The following is a 13,000-nucleotide window of genomic DNA, read 5'->3' as shown; positions in this document are numbered from 1 at the left end:
TTCACAGTTGATAACCAAATCACATTTCACTTAAGTACTGTTGTTGAGTATTACAACTGACCACCAAGAAAGATAAAAACACAAAAGGACAAAGGCATACACATGTTTTTTTGAGCTACAAGGAATGAAAAAACAATCCTTGCAAATTCTCACAAGAGAGACCCTTTTTAAGAGAAGGAAGATCTCACAAAACACTATCTTTTTTTCCTATCTTCCTCTCTCTCACTATATATAATTTTAAAAAAGCATTGAACTAGGAGTAGAAAGAGGATGAGCACTTTCACTCTTCTTCTAAATTTTCCGAAGAGTCTTTGACTGTCTCTTCACACCTTTCTTCCACCTTTCTTCAACCCTTCTATATTCACCCGAAAAAAAAAAGCAAAATAAAAAGAAAAAGACCAAACCTTCAAACGTTCTTGATGAACCATAGGGAAAAACCAACACTTTCTTCTCACGACCCTATACACACTGTGATTCCTTTCGAAGTTTGTTGTCTGGTCAAGCCAACGTGTAGCTTGAAACCGCGACATTTGCGGGGGATGTTGAGTGAATGTAGACGAACTCTAGGGATTTTCCGGATTGCAATGATTGCATCCAGGAAGGTAAACCGAATGAGTTTCCTGATCTAGAGAGTCCCCAGATTGGTCCGTAGAGATTCTTGATTGACAGGTTAAGACTTTTAAGAGCTCTTGGTGATTTGTTGATCACAGTTGTTGAGTATCTGTAGTAAGTCCTTCCCTTTGAGACCCACGAACCTGTCATCTTCTGAACTATAGCCACTGGACCAGAAGCTGCACAATTAATCAATACACAGTCAACTCTCTGTTCAATAGACACACTCATAGATTATTCACATGTAGACAAAAGAACACACCTCGGACGGGGGAAGTCACTCTCGGTTTACGAATAGGCATTGGTCTTCTGACAACAACAGGAGCAGGAACCACTGCAAAAAGATAACAAAAAAACAAAGCAAACAACTTTGAGTTCCAAACCTCTTCCCAAGGTACTTTGGAATTGGAATGTGTTGAATCTCAGACACAAACCTGGAAGAAGCTGGCTGTAACCGGAATGACCACTGCTGAGACGAGCAAGAACACCAAGGAGCGGTGCATTGTTGTAAGTAGCAGGCTCAGTCTGCTTATAGTTATCTCTCCTGTCAGCGAAATTGTCGTAAGCATCAGGACCGCCGACGATAGCACCAGTGAGGAGGTTGGGATCACTTCCTTTACGGCTGAACCAGGTGGCGTAACCACCACGGCAGGTAACAAAAGAGCGGTCAACCTTGTAAGAGACAATGGAGGAGCCTCGGTGGTGAACTCTCTGAGGGAAGTTGTTACCGTAACCAACCATGTAGCTAGTAGCTCTCGGGTTATCTCCAAGAATATAATCAACCTGAGATTTAGCAAAGGAGAGAAGCTGCGAAGGAGCGACGTTGCCAGCAGAGCATCTCAAGTTGCTTCGAGAGGAAGTTAAGTAATCAGAGTAAACGGTGGTCAAGAAAGAAGCGCTGGTGACGAACTGCATGTTGTTCCAACGCTGTCGGAAAATCAAACCACCAGGAGTCTTCTGAATGTTTCGGGAGCCTTTACCCAACAAGGAGCACATAAAGAAATCAGCTTTCTGTTGAAACTTCTGAAACACAGCCGTGTGACGTCCTGCTTTCCCTTGCATCAAAAACTGTACCACCATAAAAGGAAAATAAACCGGTTTAAAATCAAACCAAGGTTGTCAAACCGGTTAACAAAAATTGGTGTTGTACTATCAAGTATTAACTAACCTTGGCGACAAGAGTTTGAACACCAGCGTACTTAACGTCCCAACCAAACTCGGTCATGGACCAACCAGTACCACCCATGGAGTCACCGTTACGACCCAAGTAGTCCAAGTAGAACTGGTTGTTGGATGCTTGGTATAGCCACGCGGCAGCCCAAAGTAACTCGTCCTGAAAAAAAAAAAAAAAGTAACTCGTCCTGATCATTGAATTAAAGGGTCAATTTCAGACATAAGACAAAACTTTGAAAGTCCTTAATCTCAGGTTCTCATTGTCCGAATCTTACATTGTAACCACTGACGGATCCGTAGTATTTACGAGCGACGGTGATGCTGCTGTCGTATTTTCCTCTGTATTTGTCCGCGAAATCAAACAGCTGCAATAAGAAATAGAAATTAAATTAAATTATAATGGTAAAACCGTAATAAAACTTAGAAAGCAAAAGGCTACTTTAGAGATTTTTGTTGGGAGGTGGCATTTGTTGAAGAATAAATGTGAAATTGGTAAAGGTCGTTAAACCAGTATGGGGCACCGACAGCCCAAGGCATGTGCCGATGTGCGAAGATTTTTTCTAGAAAACAAATAATATTTATTTGAGATAAACGGCTGAGATTTATACGGTCACAAACCCACAAAACCCGTGAAGGATAGAGAACGACGTCGCTTCAAACCCTGTAAAAGCGATCTAACTCTATCCTTTGCGGGGTCCATTTACGTAGTATTTTTAGTTTTTAGGAAGCTTACTACTGTGTTCAGATTAATTCTACACTCAAGAGAGTTAGAATATAAAATTTGTTAAACTCCTCGTGATTGGTTACTGATATAGTTAGATCAAATCTGAGAATATTTCCTTTTCAAGCATTTATTTATATATTTATTGCAATTAGAATGAAAAACAAATTTAATTTTCAGATTTGTCATTTTAATGGTTAACTGACGCTGCTGATATAACGCCTAACGTGCGCTGAAAATGACTTTTTAAGTGACTTTCTACTGATGTGCAATAATAGCGTGTCTGCAACTTCCCCCAACGTAACTGCCGGTGAATTAACATCGCTACACTTTATGCTAAAATCCGCACTTTAAAAAGTTAAAAATGCACCGAAGAATAATAATAAAAACTAACCTGATAAGCGTGAGTGAGTAGAAGCCTAGAGTAAGCAGGGTTAGATCGGCGGAAGACTATTGAAGCTGCGGCCATAGCAGCTGCTGTTTCTCCCGCTAGATCCGACCCGGGATTGCTCGGATCTATCCGGTAAGCTTTCCTGTCCGTCGTCATTTCTTCCGGTCTCTGCCAACAGTAGTGGTCGGTGTTGCCGTCCCCAACCTAACAATAATAATCATAATGAATTTAGAAATTAAAATTTTTGATTATTTAGAAATCATAGTAATATAAATAAAAAATACCTCGCCGTAAAGGACGTTGGGCTCAGGATGGGCTTTGATGAAGTAATCAGTACCCCATTTAATGGCATCAATGGAGTGGCCTAGCTCGCCGTTGGCCGCTAACTGGTTGCCGTATTCAATGACGCTCCACGCCATCATCGTCACCGTGAAAGCCATCGGTAGTCCAAATTTCACATTATCTCCGGCGTCGTAATAACCTCCGACCAGATTCACCTAAAGAAAAAATCAAACCAAACAACAAGATTTTAGTTCAAAAACGAATGAAACAGGAACAATGTTGTCTGAACGGAGAATATATATATATATATATATATATATATATAGCTTGTTGTCGGAAATGCTGTATGATTTCTCTCAAAATCATGTACACAGAGTTTAGTTTTCGAAAATTAGGGTTTAATATCTGGTTTAGAGTGATTAAACGGCGACATTGTTAATCTCGAGTTAGACGAATAGAGATGAGACATACGCCGCTGGATTTGCCGTCGGTGAGACCGGAGTGAGAGCGCCAAGTGACTCTTTGGTTACGAGGGAGGACACCAGATCTCTGAGCTTCGAAGAAGAGAAGACTCTTGGAAAGAGCTTGGCCGTAATCATGACCGGAGAAAGCTACCGGAAAAGAAAGAAGCAGTAGCAGGGCAGCCACGGACGCAAACTTGATCTCCATAACTTAACCAAAGAGAGAAGAGAAATGCCGGCGAGATTATCAGCTAAAAAGCGCTGAGGCAGGCGAGAGACGTACAAACGGAAGAGAGAAGAGGGAGTGTGAAGAGGAAGGGGGGAGCTGAAGTGTTGTATATATGGAAGGAAGTTGGAGGAAGCAGGAAGGTACCAATAGACAGAAAATATATTGACAGTTAGCATTCATTTAATGATTTATTTACCTTCCTTATTTAATTAATTACACAATGCTTTTATTATTACTTTATTGAGTTTAATTACTGTCATTTTTTTATTCTTGTTTAAGCGTTGTCGGTCGAAATTTTGTAACGTATGTCATTTTTTTTTTTGCTAAAGAACGTATGTCATTTTGTAAACTAATCTGGAGGAAACTTGTGTCGTCTTCTTCTGCATAGTTTGTATTTATTAACATCAAATGCTTCTTTTATGAACTCAGAGTAATTACAAAGAAAATATATACTTTACATTTTTTGCTAAAAAAAAGTTAGTATAAGAAAAGAACGTGAAGAAATGAAAAGAACAAAGCCATGTGAGTGTGTTCCCATGAAATCTTTAGGTCTTTTTTCACATAGGGCGGCGTGGTGGTAAATGAATGTGTTTACATTTACCTAAAGTACCACTACAACTAAACTAGTTTTGTTTTTAGTAAAGATCACATTTGCTATTAGCCTCGTATTATCAGGGTGTTTGAGTGAAAAAAGTGATATCCTCCTAACAATACGCCCAAATGATCTTGTTCACCTTTGTGTCAGTTCTCATAAAAAAAATTTTGTTAATTTTCTTGATTGTACAAGTTATGAGAAAGTGTTTAAACCATGCTACTATATAACGAGTTTTTGTTGATTATTAAAGCAGAAAAACAAACAAGCAATTTGGTAAGAGATGAACTTACGGCAATTGTGTTACTAATAAACTTCGAAAACATCCAAGCAATATGACACTAGCTCAAAATATATTTAATGACATTAGCACAAACTAAGGTCACAAAATTTAATTAAACAAAACAAGCAGAAAACACGTTGACGAGCCGCTTTGACATTTGGTAATTGGTATTTTTGCAAACCATTCAAGTAGTTAACCCAACAACTAAACACTCTTCTTCCAGTTTTTTTTTTCTTTTCACTATCTCGGAGTTACTTCACAAGTTAGCAATTAGTCCGTACTTCTTTTCCATACTTATTTCTGTAAATTTGATAGTGCAGTAGTTTTATTTTTTACTCATTACTATATTTTCAATACAAAATAGAGTATGTTGGAATGAAACTTAATCCATTATGTAGGTAATCTGTATGAAAAGTAAATATAGATTAAACATTGTATTTGAGCAACCTATATGGTATGATCTTTTTGCAGCTAAACAATATGATTGAAAATACTTAATATTAATTTAATATTTTAGTTTTATTATTTTATTTGGTTTGTAAATTTGAATAAACAAAATGTTTTGAATAATTTTGATTTCTTAGGAATTTCATTAAATTATCCTAAAAAAATTAGAATAGATCAAAATATATTTTGCGGACTCAAGTTGGATGATGATATGGAGAAAATAAGAGTTCACGCGGATACATTTTAGTGATAGCAAACTATGATAAATGGTAGCTATATAAAGTTATTCAATTTTCTTAAACTTACTCAAATAAGTTACAATAAGTAAATTTATTTATTATTTTGGTTTTATATTTGTGTCATTTATTAGGGTTGTATGTTTAAGAACTTGTATGCTTAAATAATAATAATAGTTATAGGTTTCCAATGATAGTAAGTTTTTGTAGTGACTTATATTATACATACAAATATACAAAGAGTATTTTATGTAAATATCAATCACAAATAATAATCCCAAAAAAATAATATAATCGTGTTTGTATTATTATTGGTTTGATTTTAGTACATAATTATTTTAAATTAATACTTTTGAAAAATAATATGATTTGTTTATTAAAAAATTTAAAGGTAAAGACTTTTCCAACTTAGTTAGTGAAACATTTTTAAATGATTTATATTAGTCAATAGTAACATATTTTAGATATCAAAATTATTGATTGACAATATTTAAATTTTGAAAATGTATTAATTTAGAGTTATAGAAAGTAGTAGTATTTAATTACTAGTATACGTATTTACAAGAAGAAGGAAAAAACAAGGAAGAAATGGGGTCAAAACGGACAAGCCTCCTTGTCAGATGGCTTTATTCCCAACCGCAATCAACGGTCTCCCGCCGAATATTTATATTTATAATTTACCATTTTTCTTTTTCTTCCTAATTTATTTCATCACAAATCATCTCTCTTTTGTTTTTATTTTATATTGTAAATGCTTTTCTTTTCTTTCTTTTTTTCTTTTTTTTTTGAAACACTGTAAATGCTTTTCTTTTCATAAACCAGATTTCTCGAGGATTTGCTTTTTTCTTTTGACCGTATATCATCTTATCTTTTAGTTTATTCAATCCCATTTAAATTTTATCTTATAAAAATAAATTTAATAGTATATATTTAAAATGATTTGCTGTTAACAGTATTTTAAAATCACTTAAACTGTAGTTTCGAAAGTAAACTGACACGTAAGCAGAAGTCAAAGAGGCAAAAGCTCCGGTTTGACCGACTGTCGCCGGTTGAGTCACGGCCACGGCAACGTTCCACTCATCTGTACTTCTCAACCAATAAAAAACTTGTAGCAGTAAGTCAATATACTTTCACATCGATGGGTAAAATAAAATAAACTCTACGTGCCCTTGTATGTGGCAAGATGTCAGTCGATTGTCATGTTGTTTGATAATTAACGTTCAAAACCCCTAAACCGAAAGCCATTGCCTTGTTTTTTTGTGTGACAAAGTCACTGCCTTGTTTTTAAGTCTTATTTGTATTAACTAGATATTTTACCGCGCTACGCGCGGTTTGTTTGTCTATAAAATTTATATAATTTTAATATTAAATATAACTTAAACCTTAGATTTTTTTAAAAGGTTTTTTAATGTTTCTATTATATCATTTTTTTTGAAAGATTATTTTTTTTAGAAATATCATCACTTTCTATTTTAATATATATATTATCTTAAACATATTAGATGTTTCTATTAATCTTTTAATAATCATATTTTATTCTTTCTTAAAATTTAAAATACTCTACATTTAATAAAATATAAACGTCTTCTATTATCTAATGTATATTATATATTTTCTTATAGATCATCTGTTTGATTTTTTAAATTATTATTTGAAGTATAGTTAAATAACCTTTGCTTCATATAAATATATAATTTTATAAATGTGTAATAATTTTGAATATTGAAATCTGTAAATATTGATGACCCATGAAAATGATTTAGTAATTATTTAAGCTTTGAAGCCATCATTTATTTTTAATATTAAAACTGTTTGGCATTTTTTATTTGTAAAATTATTTATTATGAAAATGTGAAATCTGTAGTAGATTTCAATACGAACGATTCCATTTTTAGTTAGTTACTACATAAAAGTACTTTGAATAGATTTCATTACACACATGCAGATATATTAGTCATTGGTATTGGAATATCGTTTGTATGTTGAAGTAGAAACATATTTTCACTATTCTTAACCTTTAGACGGTGGAATAGCGAGAAGTAAATTAGAATTTTTTTAAAAAATTGTAAAAAAAAATCACTGCATTGATTGGTGATGCTCTAACCTTGATCTTTACACACATTTATTTCATATAACACTATAAACAAACGATGGACAAATCAAACGATATATTAAATTATTAATAGACTCGAGGTAACAATTTGAAAAAAGTCTTTGTAATGTGATTTACTGATTTAATCAAAGGCTCTAAACAGCTTATAAATTTATAATTTTCATCTTATAATTTTGTAACTATAATATATAAAAATCTTATTTCTATTTTATATTGACATATATGATTTTTAAGAATTTTAACACTTTTAATATTTAATTTGTTTCTTTATGGTAGTTGAATTTTGTAATATTTTAATAAATATTAAAATATTATATGTTAATTTTAGAATAATTAAAAATATTTTAGATGAATATTTAATATTAATAAATACATAGATACAAATAATGGTGAAAATATTGAACAAAGAATTAATTAAAAATTAATTATGATTAAGTTATTCACTTATCTTATTTTTTTAGTATTGAAATATATTGTAAACCCTAATTGAATATATTCATGATTCACTAATCTTTATATATATTATCTTATTTAAATCAATCCTAAACCCTAACTTGTTAAGGAAGGTTTTCTAAATTGAGAAATTTTATTGATTTGCAAAGATCTCTGAGGTTGCCTCGTATGGTCGACATGTCATGACCATTAGAACTGTATAACCCAGCTGTTAACTCATAAGGGTATGATTTTAGCCTGGACCATGGGTATAAAAGAGGCAACTTCCCAAACTGAGAATGCAAGTGCCAGCAATGACATATATAATACTTTGATAATGTTGCTCATATAATATGAAAGAAGAGTTAACGCTCTTGCAAAAATCACTTAAGAATTAGAATAAAAAATACAACTAATCATGAACTGCATTTAAATTATAACTCAAGGATGATTTTGATTAAGAATTTGGTTTTTTTTTAATTCAAGAAAGTGTATTTACATGATGATTCAAACATGGAAAGATTGAATACTCTGCAATAAGCTGCAATACAGCTAAAACAGATTAGTAAAAAATTCATCATTATCAACATAAGAAAAAAGAGAGTGGTGAAGTACATGCTGCAAGACAATTGCTTCTTGAGAAAAGGTAGGAAACTGCATTATCCTGATTCCAACCATTAGTAGACACTACAAAGTATATCAGTATCTGGTGCAAACCAAAACATGGTTACATCTAAAAAATATTACCTGGTTGAGAACAATACATAGCAAAAAAATGACAAATCAGCAGGGTCGTTTACTCACCAACCATGTATGAGCTTGCAGAGTAACTGCAGCCAAAAAAAGAGCAATCTTGAAGGTAGAGATTGCCGCCAACAGCTTCAAGATCTTCACCACATGCATCATTGTCCTTGAAACAGAGATTATGTAAGATGTAAGTAAGGTATGTAGACAGCAGAAAACAACACTAAAGCAATGCACTTTCACAATGATCTCCATAACTGGAGTTTGTTATAAACACAAAACACTCAACTTAAGACTATAGAAATTTCTTTTGAGCAATGAATCCCAAGCTCTAGAGCTAACTTCGGTCTGAACGCCGCCGCCTGAGTGTTGCGTCCAGAGGGCTTGAAAAGATAACACCAGCCATGACTTTCTTCCCCGTAATCTTTGCACGTCGAAGGAACTGCACACTCATAAGAATACCTGCATCATTTATCGAATGTGTGATTGCAGCCTTCCAAACCCATAAGAATACAAAGCTTAATAGAAATTTAGACAGGAGAAAAGTAACTGATTTTATAAAAAGAGCAAGGGCATTTGGGGTTCATGTCTATTCATTGCTAAGGTTAGATTGACGTGGAGACTGACTCACATGTTCAACGCCTCCAAAGTCAGCTTTCATCATTAGAAGAAAATATCTGCAAACCAATATATGCCCACAACTCAAAGCTAAATCTCGGGTTGATCAGTGAGACAAAGTGTTTAAGCAAATTAAAAGTGTTACCATAAAGCTGAAACATGAAGTTCAAAAACTAATTAACATATTCAATTAGCATATAATTCTCAGTTAAATCAGTGAAGGACAGAAATTTTATGCAGAAACTTGAAAACCAAACCACTAATTGGTACGAAAGGTATTACAAATTTGAAACATGACATTTGAGACTTGAGATAAAAGAGAATATGAATTTTTTATCTACCTTATGGTTGAGACGAATATTCTTCCTGCAAAAAATAAAAACAGAGCAGGATAAAAATTCAAAGATATTAAACAAAGAACGGAATAAAAAGTTTGATTATGAGATTAATAAAAAGTAATAACTTGTCACCGGAATGGTTAACCATCTCGACTGTAGACAGATCCTCAGTTGCGGCTCCGGTGGCTGTAACGGCACCAGGAAGGCCTAGATCTGATGGATCTGAGGTTACTTCAACAGCTATCTCCGAAGAGAGAGGCGCAGAAGATCGGCAGACAGAGGAATTGGAGGAGGCAGAACCAGCGGGGCTACCGCTTGCAGACTTGGACTTTAGTTTCTTCTTCTTCGTCATCTGTGGCGGCGGAGACTGACGCCGTGAAAGGCGACGGTGAGCGGCGAAGGACAGGGACCTCAGCTTCGTCGGTTTTGGACAGAGAAACTTTGATTTTGAGATTTAAAATCAAACACACCTGAGCATCAAGAGGAGGACGCTTGACATTTCGAGCCGCCCAAAATCTCAGCAATCAGACCTCCACTTTTGAAGACATCGACCAGCCTTAAGATCACGAAGAAGAACATATGAAGTTTCCATTCTACCTATTTATAATTTTAAAAACACCGCCTTGAGCAGGGTAAAGTAACATAGAATGTGGCTTTGAAAAGGGGAGAATAGGAATGAACACGAAACGACTGTAATGAAGCTTAAGTCGAGTCTCAGCGTAGAGAATCTCAGGCGTCACCGCCGACCATCGAAGCCTTGTAGGGTTTCTTTTGAACTCGGCTTTTGGGCCAAATTTTACATCTCACGGATTGAGTAAAGAAAACAGCCCATTCCCCCGCGTGACATGACAAAAACACAGCTTTCCATTGGACGATTTAATTAGCTGACGTGGACACTCTCCCTACTCCTCATATATCCCTTTTAATATAGTATAGTTTCTTTTAGAATATTCAATATCAAATATTTGATTGTAATGAAGGAATATAAATCGGGAAAATGGGTTTTAATTCCCCAACTAGTTGAAATAACATTTTTAATACCCAACTATCCATTGTGCAAATTTATTCCTCATGTAATTTTTGGTCTCAGCTTTTTTAGTCATTTTATATATTTCTACCTACATTTAAACTATTTTTATTTATAAATATTTTTACTCAACTTTTATTTTAGTTTAAATTATAGATTAATTTTTTTTAAACCCATACTTTTTTTAAAGATTTCTAGAACATTTTTTTACTGGTTTTTAGAACGTTTTGGTTGGTAAAGATTGTTCATTTAATCCGTTGTATTAATAATCTTCGTTACTATGTTAGTATGTTTACATTGGGTCGCTGAATGTTTCATATTTTCATAAGTTTCGTTTATTTTATTGTTAGCAACTGAACGCCATTTTCCATCATGAACTTCTGATTTTTTTATAAAGATCATGAACTTCGGATAAAGTTATCGTATCCATATCAAGTCATTTTCTGATAAATGATACATCCATATAGAGAAATAGCTTTATGAAAAGTGGGAACAATAATATATGATTCGAATTGAATATAATTGTAACGTCCGTCTGTCCATGGTAAATCGTTTTTTTATTTCCGCTCATCAGCTAGCTCGTGGATCCCATCATGTCGAGCAGTATGTTAATTTTTCGAAGGTTCTATTTATTATACTCTACAATCACCACGTGACTTTTCTCCGTGTTTTGACTTCACATGGTATTTCAAATGATTTTTCGATAAGTTTTACTATTCCAGTTAAAGCACTCTTAACTCTAGAATTCTAAATGGAAATGTGATTGAAAAAATAAATTCACTTTGGTGATTTAAGCTTTTTCATATATAAATTGGGATGTTATAATTCACATTTTTTCAAAGAACGCAACGTCTTTGTCGCGCTTCAAGATTGTTACACATGTTACACTCATTTGGATTCGGCTCTAATATCACTTGTAACATCATGATCATCCACGGTTAATGAACCATACATGTTCGCTCACTCGGTCCGTGGACTCATTTTGTGCGACGGATTTTTGCGTTAATTTTTCCAAAACTCAAAAGTCTTATTTACTGATTCTACAACCACTACATAATCTTTCTCCATGTTTTGGTCTCACTTACACGATACTATGAATGACTCGGTAAGTTATCCATCCTTTCATTATAGATAAAACACGTTTAATCTTATAGTTTAATGAATATGTAACTGAAAAGATAAGTATATTTTTGTGAGATAGATAACTAAATTATTCCTGTTATGCATTTTTATAAATATCACAAACTGGATGTTACAATAACATTTCATAAGTTGGGGAAGTGGGAACTTAATTCAGGCTTACATGCATCGTCTGTTTTTGCCAACCTAAATGGTCTTTGGAAAAAAGAAGCCGAAAATAAATAAATAGGTAAAATGTGAAAGTAATGAAAGTATACTCTATGAAATAAACGACATTAATAAAATTAATTTATATGTATACTCCATAAGTTAGATAGCATTTATTTATCAATTTTATTGCTACTTTATTTGGTTTGACACTTGCGAAATCAAAAGTCATGTTGCGGTGTGGGAAATATTTATTAATTATAACAGTATTAATTGATATAACAAAATATAGCTAAGGGTTCAAAATATTCAACGTTTGCATTGGATTAGAGTTCATTTTTTAAAAAATATTGAACAGGAACCATATGGAAAAAATAGATTTGAAATTATCTGCGTCGTTTAGCGGATGTGTGGTAGGGGTTGTTGGTCCAAGTGGTGATGAATACAATTATGCGCAAATCTAGCCATTGTTTCATTCAATTATGTTAGTTTGTTCATTTATAGATTATATCTTGTCCTGTAAACGTGTTTTCAGGGCATCTCCATCCCACTCCATTTTTTCTATAAAATAAAGTAAAAGTGAATATGAAATAAAAAATACTCTAATCTAACTCTATATCCCACTCTATAATAAAATTTATTCCATAAATAGAGTAATCTATTTTTTTGTTTATTTATTACTCCATTATAAAATAGAAAATGAAATAGGATTAAAATAATTTTACTTCATTTTTACTTTTATTCCATTTTAAAAGAAAAAATAGGGTTTTACATTGAAGATGCTTTCAAGGTTAGATTAGTCTCTAAACTCTCGACTATTTTAAACAAAAAGGTTATGTGTTCTTTGTTTTCACATTATTCAATTGACTTAATCTTGTAAACTATTACATTAGAAAAAAACGAAAGTCAATTATAATAACAATACATATAATTAAGGCCAATTAGAAAAAATACATATAGTATAATTCAATGAAGTAGATTAGCAATAATACATATATAAATATGTATATAGTA

The 13,000-nt window shown here is 33.2% G+C and overlaps 1 protein-coding gene and 1 long non-coding RNA gene across 7 annotated transcripts; both read right to left on the bottom strand.

Moving 5' to 3' along the window:
• Positions 1-7: 7 nt before the first annotated feature.
• On the bottom strand, positions 8-4,015 carry LOC103838202 (endoglucanase 6). Its single transcript, XM_009114629.3, has 8 exons — positions 3,651-4,015; positions 3,182-3,394; positions 2,901-3,101; positions 2,061-2,150; positions 1,781-1,945; positions 1,047-1,680; positions 875-946; positions 8-791 (listed from the first exon to the last, which is right to left on the bottom strand). The coding sequence occupies exons 1-8, from the start codon at positions 3,846-3,848 to the stop codon at positions 499-501; spliced, it is 1,866 nt and encodes a 621-aa protein (XP_009112877.1). The 5' UTR covers positions 3,849-4,015; the 3' UTR covers positions 8-498.
• A 2,753-nt stretch (positions 4,016-6,768) lies between these two features.
• LOC103838204 lies at positions 6,769-9,875 on the bottom strand. 6 transcript variants are annotated; one of them, XR_627075.3, is made up of 5 exons: positions 9,798-9,875; positions 9,676-9,700; positions 9,348-9,393; positions 8,777-9,178; positions 6,769-8,678 (listed from the first exon to the last, which is right to left on the bottom strand). It is a non-coding gene; the product is annotated as an uncharacterized LOC103838204 (long non-coding RNA). The 6 variants fall into 6 exon arrangements; XR_004451172.1 differs by lacking the exon at positions 9,348-9,393 and having other exon boundaries at positions 9,798-9,874; XR_627076.3 differs by lacking the exons at positions 9,676-9,700; positions 9,798-9,875 and adding an exon at positions 9,480-9,603.
• Positions 9,876-13,000: the final 3,125 nt, after the last annotated feature.

Source organism: Brassica rapa, chromosome A09, assembly GCF_000309985.2.
Source record: "Brassica rapa cultivar Chiifu-401-42 chromosome A09, CAAS_Brap_v3.01, whole genome shotgun sequence".
Taxonomy (NCBI): Eukaryota; Viridiplantae; Streptophyta; class Magnoliopsida; order Brassicales; family Brassicaceae; genus Brassica; species Brassica rapa.
This window is presented reverse-complemented; position numbering and strand designations above follow the sequence as displayed.